Source organism: Bidens hawaiensis, unplaced genomic scaffold (assembly GCF_021521415.1).
Source record: "Bidens hawaiensis isolate Kalapana, Puna unplaced genomic scaffold, B.hawaiensis_p1.1 tig00019072_1, whole genome shotgun sequence".
NCBI lineage: Eukaryota > Viridiplantae > Streptophyta > Magnoliopsida > Asterales > Asteraceae > Bidens > Bidens hawaiensis.
The window spans coordinates 388046-403186 of record NW_027492893.1 but is presented as its reverse complement, the minus strand read 5'-3'; the positions used below and the strand labels follow the sequence as shown (position 1 = coordinate 403186).

General features: G+C 34.1%; 2 protein-coding genes across 2 annotated transcripts; one reads left to right on the top strand and one right to left on the bottom strand.

Annotated features, from left to right (window-relative positions):
- Window positions 1-1694: 1694 nt before the first annotated feature.
- Window positions 1695-4553, top strand: LOC143557604 (lipase-like). Its single transcript, XM_077046642.1, has 10 exons — window positions 1695-1764; window positions 2635-2714; window positions 2852-2917; window positions 3049-3096; window positions 3182-3249; window positions 3323-3395; window positions 3471-3632; window positions 3707-3901; window positions 4007-4095; window positions 4183-4553. Exons 1-10 carry the CDS (start codon window positions 1695-1697, stop codon window positions 4388-4390), a joined length of 1059 nt encoding a protein of 352 aa, XP_076902757.1. The 3' UTR covers window positions 4391-4553.
- Window positions 4554-5153: 600 nt separating this feature from the next.
- LOC143557616 (tryptophan--tRNA ligase, chloroplastic/mitochondrial-like) lies at window positions 5154-8749 on the bottom strand (the record flags this gene model as incomplete). Its single annotated transcript, XM_077046653.1, has 14 exons — window positions 5154-5501; window positions 5618-5707; window positions 5823-5904; window positions 6012-6058; window positions 6208-6264; window positions 6340-6405; window positions 6513-6534; window positions 6632-6744; window positions 6862-6933; window positions 7867-7989; window positions 8093-8182; window positions 8262-8303; window positions 8409-8496; window positions 8604-8749. Coding segments are annotated over 14 exons (1173 nt in total), but the record flags the coding sequence as incomplete, so codon positions are not given.
- Between the last annotated feature and the right edge of the window lie 6392 nt (window positions 8750-15141).

Sequence of the window (15141 nt, the reverse complement as noted above, 5' to 3'; positions counted from 1 at the left end):
ATGATGGACCTCTCTGAATGAGATAAAGTAAAACAACTAGACAAGTAGCAATTAATCATTTAATCAATCAACACATAATATTCACACTTTGCTAGTTGTGTATAGTATGTAATACATAAAATACAAGTAAATATGCATAAGTCACCAAAACAATTGATAAAAACAATAGAAAAATATGGGAAGGATTTCTCACCTTATTAATTAGACGAATTTTAGTGAATAATAAGAATAAAACGAGAAACCGAACTTTAACGTGTGAACGCCCTAGAACACTTACACTGCATTCTCAGGTTTAAAATACAAGGAAAAAAAATAATAAGATTGGACATAGGAAAAAAGGAAAGAAATTATATACTTAAAAGGCATTCTCGAGTTAAAATAAAATAAAAGAAAAGAAAGTATTAGTTACATTCTTGAGTTAGATCGGAAGGAAAATATAAGAAAAAAAATTATAGCTTACAATTATGTCCTCATAGCCAAATGGAAAAAAAAATTGAGATAGAGTAAATCAGTAATATTGTAATGGGCTATAAGCTTTCCTTCGCAATCAGACCATATTTGGCTCGAAAATTTTGGAGGAAAAAAGACCCAACTTTTCTTTTCATTAAAAAAAAAGAACTCAAGAATGAAAAAAAAAAAGAAAATTTTTCTTATCTTTTTTTTTTCCAAACCCTTAAAAAAAAACTCAAGAATACAGTGTCAGGGGTTGTTTGGTGGCTTCTTAATGGCCATTAAAATGCTACATCTTAATGGTTCATAGTCTGATAATGATTAAGATGTTACCTCTTAATGACTTAAGGCTAAGAGCATTCTCATCCCATCCCTTATCTTCAAACCAAAAATTACACTAAAACTCACTTTATTTTCTCTCTTCATTTCAATTAAATAATATTTTTTATACCTTTTATCATTACCTTTTCTCTTTCCTTCACTTACAACCACTTTCAAAATATATTAAAGAATTATAGGGGATGAACAGTAACTTTTCAAATATACAGAAAAATCACTATTTTTTCTAAAATATAAAAACTCTTCACTCACAATACCCTAAATCACTCTCTAAATTATAAAAACATCCCACACATAATATGAGGGGTTGAATGAGAATGCTCTAATTGTTAAACATTAAGAGGTTATGAACAATTAAAAGACAGTCTCTTAATGACAATTAAAAAAAACCAAACAGCCCTTAATCTTTTAAAGCATTATGTAAAGATCTCATGGTTTTATGATAAGAATAAGGTAGGAATTTGAAACAATGTTAAACAGATATGTTTGATATGGGCTATGATGAAAGGTTATTTTATTAAATAATTTTTTAAATAAAGATAAAGTAATTAAGAAATTCGATAAATATGAAATCTATTATCAAGAAGTGATTTTGATGGCATTTGCAAGCAATATATAAATAAGAAATAGTAACGTATCCAAATACAATAGTTAACCATTCAATTCGTTCAAAATAGCAGTCATCTCGTAGACGATCACCAAGCACACGCCATTCATTCTCCTCCTCCCTTAATTATTACTCTAATAATAATAATAATACCTCCAAAACCTCTTAATTTCAATCCAATTTGATCCATAAAACCCCCAATTTGTATTTGCACCAAGATCTGGTAATTAGGGTTAGTTAGATTATCCTGTTTTCTTTCTATATTTGATTAAGACTTTGGGTTTTGACTCAATTTGATATGGAGCGAAGATGGTGGATAATATTACTGATGATTATAATGTGTTTGTCTGTTGGTTCTTCTGCTAGAGGTAATTACTTTCATTAATAATAATCCATTCACTTTGTTATTATTATTAAAGACTGGGTAGGAATTAGGGATTATGTGTACATAAATTGCTGAGAGGTTATTGTAGATGACTGGCTGCTGACCTTTTGTGACCTCATTAGGTTTAAGTTTTCTTAGGGCTGTAACCGAACTGAACGAAGCCTTGTTCGTGTTCATTCGTTGATCGGAGACATAACCGAACCAAATTTCGTAACGAAAGGCCGAACATATATTAATATGAAATAACATTTTTAATCCATGACCTTAGACAACCATCCAAAAGATAAATCAAGTTTAACTTAATAATACTTAACATACTAATTTTAATTATCATTATCAGGAAAAGTGTGGACGGTCTAAGTTACCCAAGTTTTAAACTTTAAATGTTTGGGTAATAAACTAAATATATAAAATATAAGTAATAGAAGCCTTTAAGAAGGAACATAAACAAACCAGCATGAATGAACGTAAACAAACGGACATTAACAAACACGTCGCTGAACGTTCACGAGCATAAATGAACAAACACGCCTTTTTCCCATGTTCTTGTTCATTTAATTAATCTGATGTAATTTATTGTTCATGTCCATCCGTTTATTAAACGAACGAACGTAAACGAACTTACATCCAACTTGTTCACGTACAGTTCGCTGAATTTTCAGTTCGTTTTATAGCCCTAGGTTTTATATCCAATTAAATATCAGGAAACTGGGAATGAAAAAAATCATAGGTAGTTAGTAATGTATGATACCTTCAACAGTTGGTAGATGATATATTGGATAAAAGATTTGAGGACATTTTTTTCTGAAATTATTTTGGGTTTACTTAATTTAGAAGTTTTTTGTGGGCACAGGACTTGAAATCATGCACAAGGTTCACTCACCTCTTTACAATCACACGCTCGCCACAATCCTGGTGGAATATGCTTCTGCAGTAAGTTCATTATGCACTATAAAATGATAATATGTCAAAGAAATAAGCTAACATATGACTATGATATTGTGGATTTATTAGGTTGAATGCATTCATTGGTTATTAGCTATTACTAAAAGTTAACTTCAACTATGCAGGTTTACATTTCGGATCTAACCGATCTTTTTACATGGACTTGTTCAAGATGTGATGGCCTGACCAAGGTATTCTTTGGTGCATTAGTCACACTGCGTTTTGAGATTTTTAAGAAACTAAAGTTTCAATTTTTTGTCTTTCTGTGGAACTTAAAACATCGATTAAATCAGTGCTCATGCTTGGTGTTATCTTGAATCAGGGTTTTGAAGTTGTAGAGCTCATTGTTGATGTTCAAAACTGCCTGCAGGTACATCTTTTTACAATGTTTTTTCATTTGTCATAATCTTTTTCGGGTGCCACAGCTGTATATAGTGACTGAATACTGATTGCAGGCCTTTGTAGGGGTTGCAGATGATCTTGATGCTATTGTTATAGCATTTAGAGGCACTCAAGAAACCAGGTATTTAATTGTTTATAGATAATGAGTTTAAACCCTCAATTTCATGTTTGAATAACATTTTTTATGTCTGCAGCATACAAAATTGGATTGAGGATCTATTCTGGAAACAGCTCGACTTTGAGTATCCTGGGTGCATTGATGGCAAGGTACACGTGGCAATAGTTTTGCTTATTGTGTTTGCTCGTGTGATCATTATTTCATCTTTGTCTCGATTGATTCAGGTGCATCATGGATTTTTTAATGCTTATAACAATACGGTTGTACGGTCGGGAATTATTGATGGTGTAAGTAGAGCAAGAGAAATATATGGAGATCTCAAAATTATGGTGACAGGGCATTCAATGGGCGGAGCCATGGCTGCGTTTTGTGGACTCGATCTTGCGGTAATTATGATTGGTATTATAACCTTTTAGCATCCTTTAGATCTATATGAAATAATTAATTTACTTTTTTACAGCTTATTTATGGGTCCGAGAACGTTCAAGCTATGACATTTGGACAACCTAGAATTGGCAATGCTGCTTTTGCATCATATTATATCAGTGTTGTACCAAATACGTTTAGAGTGACACACGAACACGATATGGTCCCACATTTGCCTCCTTATTATCAGTTTTTCCCACAGAAGACATATCATCACTTCCCGAGAGAGGTAATCTTGTTTGACTTTCGTGACTTTTAGCATTTGTTTTACTTTATAGTGTTTATTTTATCAAATTAGAGCGTTTCACATGTATTATATTCTTCCAATATGCAGGTATGGGTCTATAACCTTGGATTAGGGTTTCTTATTTATGAAGTTGAGAAGATATGTGATGATTCGGGTGAAGATCCTGATTGTAGCAGGTATGTTAAACAGTTTATTTTAAATCCACATTATATTATTTTTTTTTTGAAAACCCGTCTCTCAACTACGTTTTGTGAATATTTCAGATCAGTATCGGGTAACAGTATTTCAGACCATTTGACATACTTTGGCGTTGAAATGGGGTGTGACACATCAAGCAAATGCAGGATCGTGATGGCCCCAAATCTTGCTTCGTATGGGAAAGTAGACAGTCATGGTAACTTTGTGTTGTCAAGAGTTCCTTCTAAGTTTATCTTCAGAATGAAAAAGGAAGGAGGAATTAGTGACCAGTGATTGTATTGATCAGTGTTTGTGTGCTGGTGGTTACGTGTGCCTTAGTTGCGTCGGTGTAAATATGTTGGTGTACAGTTACTCTTTTAAGTATTGACAGTAAACATGTTGAAAGCATGTTATGTGTTGTGTTCTCAGTCTTGAAGCTATGAAGAATGCATGATTGGGTTCCAAACTTTTTTTTTTATTGATGTTGCTACTGTTATCACCTGTCACATTTGAAGTAGAATCGTCAGAATTTGACGCCTTCTTTTCTTCCGCTCATTACATTATATAGAAAAAAAAAGGGAAAATAAAGTTTTTTATGTTACATAAGTGCTTACGTAATTCCTCAATCAATGAACTCGTGTGGAGTCTAATTCACATGTATCTTCCATTATTTTGACTGAGAGGGTGTCACTTTGCCTGCATTCTTTACATGCATGCTTTTTTAAGCCTTGATCTTTTCTTTTTCTTCTTCCATCACATTTTTTTTTAAAAGTTGGAGTGATGAATCTTTGAAAGAGAACTTTTTTACACACAAATCTTGTAACATTTTTTAAAAAAAAGTTATTCTTTTGGTGCAAGTATATAAAAACAAAAAAACAAAAAACCTATTCACCCTATATATTCAAGAAAACAATTGGTTAACAAGCTAGTAAGTGCTAGCAAGATGAATGTATAGATATGATACAACAAAGCCAACAACTAGGAATCATAAGTTAAGTTTGACCATGTATAAAATGTGGAGTTAAGAAGCATTGTTACAATGGAGAGTCCTAAACTTTGTACGACCCGAATGCACCAAGGCTCTTAGCCTCAACAATCACCAACCAACCGACCAAGTCAAAACATTTTCTGGACTCAATCCATTAAAATAAACGCACAAAAAGAATGCAAGCATGCCTATTAAGTTGCTTTTTCAGCAGGGTAAAATACGAAAATTCGCATCAATATATGATGGCTTAATCTCGAGTTTTGTTTATTATAATATCCGCTCTCATCTCCTTAAGAATCCCATTGCTTGATATACATTACCAAGAGTCACATCTGCTATATCTGCAGCTTTGCTTGCACCCTCTGCTAAAACTTGGTCCAAATAGCCTGGATCAGACGTAATTTCCTCGTATCGTGTCTGCAAAAAAGTAACATTTTATGATTGTGTGCATTAATATTTTTTTAAAATTGATTCACAAAGAACGCTTGTAATTTGAAAAGGTTTAATCTTTGAAGCGCATAGCGAATACAAACCTGGATTGGATGGAGATGATCGATTAAAGCATCAGTAAGAACAGTTTTAAAAGTGCCCCAGTTCATATCCCGGCATTCCTGTGCAACTTCCTGCAATAAAAATCTGTAAAGGTTAAATATCGCAACTTTATTGATGATTGAATGCTCAAAATGAAATAAAAATACACATAATACTGTTGAATTATATGAAAACTAAAGCAATTACCTCCTTTGTCTTATTTGTAATGATTTGATATACTGAAAGAAGATTATTGCATTCGGGCCTATCAGCATTGTCAAACTCCAACCTAGTGGTATAGAAGACATGTCAGAACATATTACCAAATCCAATAATTATAAACACAAAAAAAAAAAATTAAAAAGAGGACAAAAAACAGTGTTTTATAGAACTGACCCAGGAAAAGAATCTGTCTTGCACCGCTTAATCTTGTTTGCAATTGCCTAAAATGAAGTCAATATAAAGGTAGAAACTTTACAATTATATCAAACACAAGCTATAATTTAAGTATTTAACTAATCAAGTTCAATTATTCAATAGATGAAATAATCGGAAGATGGAAAACTGAAGGAATGAAGTCGAGCCCACTCACATCTTTTGAGTCGAGCAAATTAATACGAGACTGGTCCGAAGTAGCAGACTTGGACATCTACAATATTAAAATAATAATATTAAATATTGATAATTAGTGCAAGTTGTTTATGTGTAGCTCAATATGAAATACCTTAGAAAGACCATCAGTAAGTGACATCACTCGTGCTCCAGCTGGAGGTATTAAGGGCTCGGGAACCTATAAAAGTAAAAAATAAAGATTCAAGATTTGTATTTGTTCCAACTAGATATGAAAAATTAAGATATTAATAAATAGTAATTATTAAGATCAAGCATAAGATTCACCTTAAAGATTGAACCGCCTCGGCTGCAAACAATATAAAAAAGGTAGTCAGCAAGCTTTGCAGACTACTAGACTTGTATCGATAATTAAAATTAACTACCTAAATTATTATTTTTCTTACCCTCCTAACTTCTTCCATTTTCTACCACCATATAAATGATTAATGCGTTCAGCCAGCTCTCGTGTCAATTCTAAATGCTGCTTTTGGTCTTCACCAACGGGAACTAAATCAGACTGCAAACAAAAAAGACAGCTTCTAAGAACTAAGACAGGGTAGAATTTTCATTTCCATAAAATGAACTTTCAAAGTTAGTGATCGTTCCTTGTGTATGGGAGGTTAAGAAACTTTACCTGGTACAAAAGAATATCTGAAGCCATCAACACGGGATATGTCAAGAGTGCAACCCCAACATTCTCATCACCCTTTGAAAAGCAAAAGAAAAGAACCATAAATAAAAGCATAATTTCAAAACTATAAATAAAAGCATAATTGAATGATAGTAAAATGCGAACAGTTATAAAGCACTAACGCACATACCACATGTTATTTTCATCATTCTTATTTCGGTTAACTAACTAAAGTAACAATTTTAAGTATTTTTAGGGGTGTTTAGAAAATCCGAAATCCTAAAAAAACCGAAATCAGAATCGAAACCAAAACCCGAATAATCCGATCCGAATTCTTATTCGGATATCCGGATCAGATCGATCCGGAGATACGGAGATCCGAACAATCCGAATAAATAACATGTGATTTAATTATTTTGAAGTTTGGCTTTATTCATATATGTTTTAATTTTTAGAATTATGACGGATCATAGATTTAATTCGACTTTTGTTTGAAGTCTGACTTTTCTTTGTGCATGTTTTGTTTTAATTTTCCGGTTTTGTATTTTTTTTAATTAGACGTTTGTTTGAATGTTTGTTATACGTTTTATTTCGGGTTATTCGGATTATTTCAGATTATCCAAATCCAATCCGAATCCATCTGAAATCAATTCGGATTGGATAGGAACACCCCTAATTCGGATCGGATTTCGGATAGGTCCTAAAATTTTCAAATCCGAACTGAATAATCCGTTATCCAATCCGATGAACACCCCTAGCTATTTTGATTCATTTGCTTTTGAATGAGTCAATTATTGTTATGTTTTTATTTTAACAGGCCAAATGAGTTGAACAGATCAAAAGTCATCCAAAGTGTATCTTTATCATGCATAAAGCGTCTTAAACCATTTATTCAAAACTAAATTTATTATTGAAATAATATAATTTCTGTAGTGATGTTTAACAAACTAAATGTTAATAAAAATATTAAACTGGTAGAGGTTGAGCTGCATACGATAAAAGACGCACCGCCTTTCGAGATTTCTCTTTAAACTGAATCATTCTGTTAAGCCAACCAATTGGTGTAGCAGAACTCAACAGCCACATTAACTCTACATGAGCACGAACATGAGATTGCACAAATACAGAAGCCTGTATGTCAAATTGAAATTCAGTTTACATATACAGATATCAAAAAGAATATGGTAAAACAATTCTTAAGATTAAAATATTAACAAAAGAAGCACAAAAAGACCTTTGAGGTGTCTATGCCGCATGCCAAATAAAGAGCTGCGGTATCTCTAGTTGCTTTAGACAGTTGTTGGACATCATAGGGCAGAGTTATCTGTCAAATTGACAAAAACAAATATTAATAGTAAATAAACTATAATGAACAAACAGTGTGTCTATTTTAGCACACATACCGCATGGAGATCCACAATAAAGAATAATGTCTCATACTTATCCTGAAACAAGAACAAAAACAGAAAATTATCACATAACTTGATTTCAAAAGGCCAATTAAATCTTCAAACTAAAAAAATAAATAAATAAACAAAAGAAACGTTTACCTGTAGCGACACCCAATTTTTTATCGCGCCAAGAAAATTCCCGAGGTGTATAGATCCTGTTGGTTGGACACCAGACACAATCCTCTTCCTGTTAAACATTTTTAGGTTAATGAAGGGAGTATTATTCATGATGAGCACTTTATACAACCAAAAATAAAAAATAAAATTAACTTACTGAGATTACAAAATATTTACTTTATAGAGGTGGAGGAAGTCTCCGAAACAGTAGGCTCAGGCGCTGACACGCTGCAGTAGCATCGGTGACTTCTAACACCTCCAATAACCGGAAGATTATGATGAATCCTCAGCAGCGTTCGTTGCGGTTTACTTGTAATGCCACATGAACCGTTTCAAGATCGCCAACATTAAGAACTCTCAATAGTATACTATATTCAAAGCTAAACAAAAAATGTACAAAACAAATAGCGTAAACGGGAAACTCGAGTCGGGCCGAACACCTGTCTACCCCCAAATGCCCAAGAGTTGTGAAACAATTTTGAGTTTTTATAGTAAACAGAAGCATATGGTGGCGAAATATTAGGAAGAATCACTGCTTAACATTCTACACGCATCTTAGGGGGTGTTTGTTTTTTCACAAAAGATCTTCCTGGCCTCTTATGTCTGCGCCGCGCAGACCTTAGGGCTTGCAGACTGTTTGTTTTCCTGAAGACATTTCATTAAAAAACGTCTTCGCGCCCTCTTATCCTAGAAGACATGGACCTTCCTCTTTTCAAGTCTTATACATCTTCTTTATTTTCCATCAGATATCTCATTCAAAACCCTAGCCCCCCTTTCATTCCTACCATCTCCTCCCCTTCATCTCCAGCGGCCTACACCTCCGGCGACCTCCACAGCCGGCGCCGCACTAGCCGCTGCCTCCGCCTCCGGCGCCGCACCACCGGCGACCACTAGCCGCAGGCTCTCTCAAATCCTAACAGCCTCCTTCTTCAACCTTCAATTCCCGTCACCCCCGCACCCCTCCACCCCCGATTCCGCCGCCACCACGTAGCTCCACGCCGCCGCCGCTCCTCCGCCCCCTTGATTAGCAGACCATTTTTTCCCCAAAACTAGTCTCTAAATTGTAAGTATTTTTCTGATTTCATATATATTTTAAGCATCATTTTATTAATGTAACGTTATTTTCTTAGGTGCTCTCTGCGGTTTGGGTTGCAAGAATGAAGATGATGGTTTGGGTTGCAAGAGTGAGGGCGTCAGTTCAGGTTGCAAGAATTAATATGTCGGTTCAGGTTGTAAGAATGAAGACGTAGGTCCGAGACGTTATTGTAGATTGTATTTTTAAACACATATACTTGTGGTACAATAAATTCTTTTTGTATATCTGAAAGTTTTTTTATGCACACAATTGATTGGGTTTATATATTTCAGTATATTTTGTTTTTGGAAAATATATATATGTGGGCAAAAGATGTATTTATCAGTTTGTTTATGCTAGTTAAGAATTTTATTAGGTTCAATTTGTTTATGTTTAGGTTGACGTTAAAAAACAAACAGTCCTCTTCTTGCAGACTGCAGAGGTTTGGTCCACATCTTCTACTACAGATGCCTGCAGATGCTTGCAGTCCGCAGAAAAAACAAACAGTACCTTAGTCTCTTTGAGGCATTACATCGAACACCTTGTGAGCATAATAATACTCTAGTCTATTATTCACTGTTAATATTCCACAGACATTGTCATATTATAATATCATTTAGAATCCCCAATTTGATTGAAAGTAGTATAGCAAACAACAATTCACCAATGCACAATAAAATAAAATAATTAAAACAGGTAATTAATAAGAGAGTGAAATAAACAAATACGTGAAGCGTGGACAGGCATTTGAAAGATTGAGGAACTGAGAGACAAGAGACCGGCCCATCTTCAATAATATAATCTGAAGAGTTTCAAGATATGGTGAATGAACAAGTGCTCCCGGCCTGGTGGTGTTGTCAAGTATGTTTGAGTGAAACCCTGAAGCTTTTTATATATATGCATATCACTACCTTTTATTTCAGTTCAAACTAGGTCGACGGAGCTCAGCTCTTTTTAGCTCGTTTTTTTTACTTATAAGGGTTTGAGTTTGGCTCGTTTTAAATTGTTTTTCTAAAGTTCAAGCTTAGCTCATTGTTTGCTTTTACAAGTTTGAGATCGGCTAGTTTATTGTTTATTAATTAATTTATATATGTTTTTAATTTCCTTTTATATATTTTGGAAAAAAAAAATTAGACGAGCCAAAGCCTGCCTCGAGCTCAATTGGGTAATGTAAAACTAATACATACAAGTCTAAAATTGGTTAAATTTGAAAACACACAAGGCTCGACGAGCCTATAAGCGAGTTTCTCGTACAAGGCTCGAGCTTAGACTCGATAACTAAATGAGCTTTATTTGACATCCGGGCTCAGCTCGGCTCATTTCAAGCTTTGTATCAATCTGAGCTCGACTAGCTCACAAGCGGCTCTAGAAAAGTATATGAATTTATGAAAACCATAAAGAACTAGTTTTATACCCGTCCGGTGGACGGGGTTTTCAATGTTTAACATTGAATGCTATAATAACATAAGTTTATTTATTTTTAAAAATTTTCTTGTGTTTAATGTTATAATGTTTTTTGAAAAAAAAAACTTTGAAATTTTCTTGTGAAGTGATGTTAGAACTTAACTTTTTAGAAAATGACACCTATGCTAAATTAAGACAGATATTATATTTTTATTCTTTTTTTTTTCGGTTAAAAGCTATTATTTTAATACACTCTTTTTAAAAAGATTTAAATTCAAATCGGTTGGTATAATTCCACAAAATTAATAAATATATTGAAGATAAATAGATTTTAAACAATAATTGCATAGAAAGCAACATCAAACATTTATATACAATCACATAACTAAAAAGTGAACAGAAATTAATCATACATTTATATACAACATGATGTTAACGATAATAAAACTTTTTGGCATAATATGTTCGGGTCAATCCAACACGACCCCATTTTGACCTGGACTATATCTTATCCAAATCCGCCTCGCTTGACAATGTTTCCACCTCTAATTGATATGGTATCACATAAACATGTTCAAGCCAAGAAATCCTTCCCCTTTAAAACCTGAACTAAAACATTATTAGATTTTAATGAGTTATAACCCTGTCTATAAAATATTGCACATGTTAATAGAAATGCCCATAATTGGGAGCTACCACCATGAGCGCAAAGTTCCGTTTGCAAACACTTCAATTGTTCTCAGCTTTTACATTTCACTTGACATTAGGTAGCTATAATTCATGGGTTTATTTTGAATGCTCCTTGCGCGCTTAGCAACCTTTAATGCGTTCAAGTTTCCCTAACAGTTATATCAACAGGACTAACGCAAGCTGGGAAAAATCATTATTAAATTAAATAATTTGTATGAAATATAATAATTTTATAACAAAATAGTACAATTGGGATATAGAAGTTACCAGTTATAAGAGTCTTGTTTCCAGCAAGTGATCCTGCCATTTTAGTAAAATGAGTATTAACCATTAATATTATGGAAACACACGAAAATGCTCAACTATTTACAATTCCTAGTATAATTGTTTATTGTGTCCAACCTGTAAGAGGCAAGTAAGTTTACTATCATGATATGGAACCTGAGCCCCTTCTTTTTGTTCCTTTTCATCACCAAGGGAACTAATGACACTTCCAAGTGCAAGATGACTGTAGTTAATCTGAACCTCTATATTATAGTGCACACAAGAAGAATTAAAAAAACCATGTTTATGTTATTAGAATCAAGGCTGCTTAACAAAACTAATAATTGCTATGATCTAGCATAAATCACAATCACTTGTTCACCTAACATAAATATTATCTAATATGAAACATAAAGTTACTTCCTTTAACACAAAAGCAAGATCTAGCCTTTAGACACTAAACATGACTGAAAAGGATTTCAACATAATCTTGTCTCAATTAAATACAACCAACTTCCATGTACGCTTGCCCAAGTAAGAGCACTAAAGGGGAGCCGAGGTAATTTAGGAACCAAGGGGAAAAAGTTAAATAAAAAATAAATAAAAACTCATGAACTAAAAAGAGTGGATAACGTAAGTAGCAATACCCTTTATCTCAATGCTTGTGAAATGAGGATTTTACCTTTGGAAATACACATGAGAGCAAAAAGAATTAAGTCAAATAGTTCATTGTCATGCCTGTTGAATTTGAATCGTTGTCCAACTGTAATCTACATAATAGCATGATTATATACCTTTGAGATTTATATAATAACAAATGGGTTAAACGGGCCAACCGGTGAACCAATCAGGTTACCCGAATATGACCTGTAGGTAAACGGGGTCACGATTGTGACCTGCAACTAACTCAAAAGATTCATATTTAGACTAATGGAATTGGAAAAAAGCCCATATGAACTTACGAGACGATACCGTCTGTGATTGTTTCCTTTTATGATTTCTTCTACAAAGGCCACCAAAGGTCCCGAGTCGCCTGCATCTGCCTTCAGGGCTGGAATCGCAGCCCATAGTAGGACTAAGGTTCTCTAAATTCTTTAATGTCACTTCCGTCTGCGTATACAAGAAGGTAAAAAAAAATCAGTTGGGTTTTAATAATTCAACATATAAGACATGAATCACCTTGAAAACCACATCGTCTAGATTTGTAATAATTTTATCTAGGGGTGGCAATCTTGACCCAAACCATTTCAAATGGGTCAATTTGGGTTGTTTTAAAAATCATATGGGTTGGTTTGGGTGGGCAAAAGTAAAATTGCACTAATTTTGACGTTATTTTACTAATCTCGTGAAAATAACGTTAAAAGTGGCGGAAGGTTAATCAGGCATCATGTGGTGGCGTTGATAGCCGAAAGACAACGGTACATGCACCAATCAGCCGGTGTCCCGATGATTGTGTCTTATGTGTCTTATGTCCAAGGCTTGATGCAAAACTACTATCGAGCCGGGGGTCTCACCGGAAGCAGCATCTCTATCCCTATGGGGTTGAGGTAAGGTTGTCTACATCTTACCCTCCTCAGACCCTACCATAGCTTTGCTATTGGTGGGATATACTGAGTACGATGATGATGATGATGATGATGATGATGGGTTGGTTTGGGTCATAGATTTTAATAAGATAGATTAAAATGGGTCACTTGAAATTCCACCTTATTTTCGGGTCAAAATGGGTCGAAAAATTTAAAGAAATTGGTCGATATGGGTTAATGTCTTAAGGAAAAGTGGCAAGCTCGGGTTGAAACGGGTTTTGGATTGGAACGAATTCGGTTTAGGTTTCGAGCCGACACGAGTTTTCGCACTGGACAGGTTGGGTTTCGGTTTCCTTTGTTTCTTTTTGGTCGGTTTCGGAGAACTGGACGAGTTGGGTTTCGGTTTCTTTTGTTTGCTTTTGGTCGGTTTCGGATTTGTTTTCGGCCTTTTGTTTCGTTGTGGTCTGTTTTTTCAGTTTCATTTATGTTCGGTTTCAGTTTTTTAGTTTCGTTTTGATTGATTTTTTCGGTTTCGATTAATTCGGTTCAGTTTTGGTTTATGTTTCGTTTTCGTCGACTTCCGGTTTCAGTTAATTTCTCAAGGTTTTTTTTTTCCTAAGAACAAGGGCAACGGCGGAAATGTTTTGATTTTTTTACGTTTTTCGTTTTTTATTTATATTTTGAGTTATGATTTTTTTATTAATTTTTTTGAATATTTGTTGGAGGGGTTTTTATTAACAATCCGAAACCCGTTTTGACCCATTTTGACCTTGACCCGTTCCAACCAGGACCCATTATGACCCGAACCTTTTGACTCTAACCCGTTCCGACCCAAATCAAAACAACCCTTTTTTTAGTTGACCGTTCCGACCCTAACCCGTTTTGACCCTAACCCGTTCCGACCCATGACCCATTTTGACCCAACCCAACCCATTTGCCATCTTTAATTTTATCATAATATCATTTTAATCTAGTAGAAATAAGAAATTTCCCACCTAAAGAGAAAACATTAAATTGCAGTTTCAGTACCTCCTACGGTGCAGCCATTTTCCAGTGTTCTGCTTGACTACAATGACTATTTGTTTTATCTCTTGTGAACCAAAGTATTTAAGATCCAGGGCGGTGATGGTCAAAATGTTTCACACAATGTTTGCATGCAGGACACTTCTTGGAGCGAGAGTCTTATTATCGGAGCAAAAGAGTCATTAGCATCAATATCATAAAACGCAGCTTTGGTATGCTTTGTTACATTTATGTGGGCAAGACTTATTTTATCAATTAATTAGAAAAAAGAAAAAAAAAAATACCTCGGCAATTAGCATAACTTGTAATCCCTCCAGAAGTCTTCACATAACTGGGGTCCACCCCAGAATCCAAAAACAGCAATGACTCTCAACCCAATTTTTATGAAAAATCCCTAAACTTATGTAATTTATCAAGTGTGATTATTCTAGATAAGTTTAAGGACTTTAATATAGAAAAATCGGGATGAGAGACTTTTCATACTATTTTTCACATTTTTAAGAATGATAGCCATTAACCTTTTCATTACGAATAAAAGAAAATATATTAGTTTTTCTTTATGATATGTTACGATTATAAGTAGATGATTAAACATAAAAAAAATTATAAACACATAGTTATCAACGTTTTATGTCATAGTGACTCATTATATCAAGTAAAAGAAAGGACAATAATATACCGTTATATACATTTGCCCACAAGTCCACAACCCTACACTTTACTAGTAATTAGC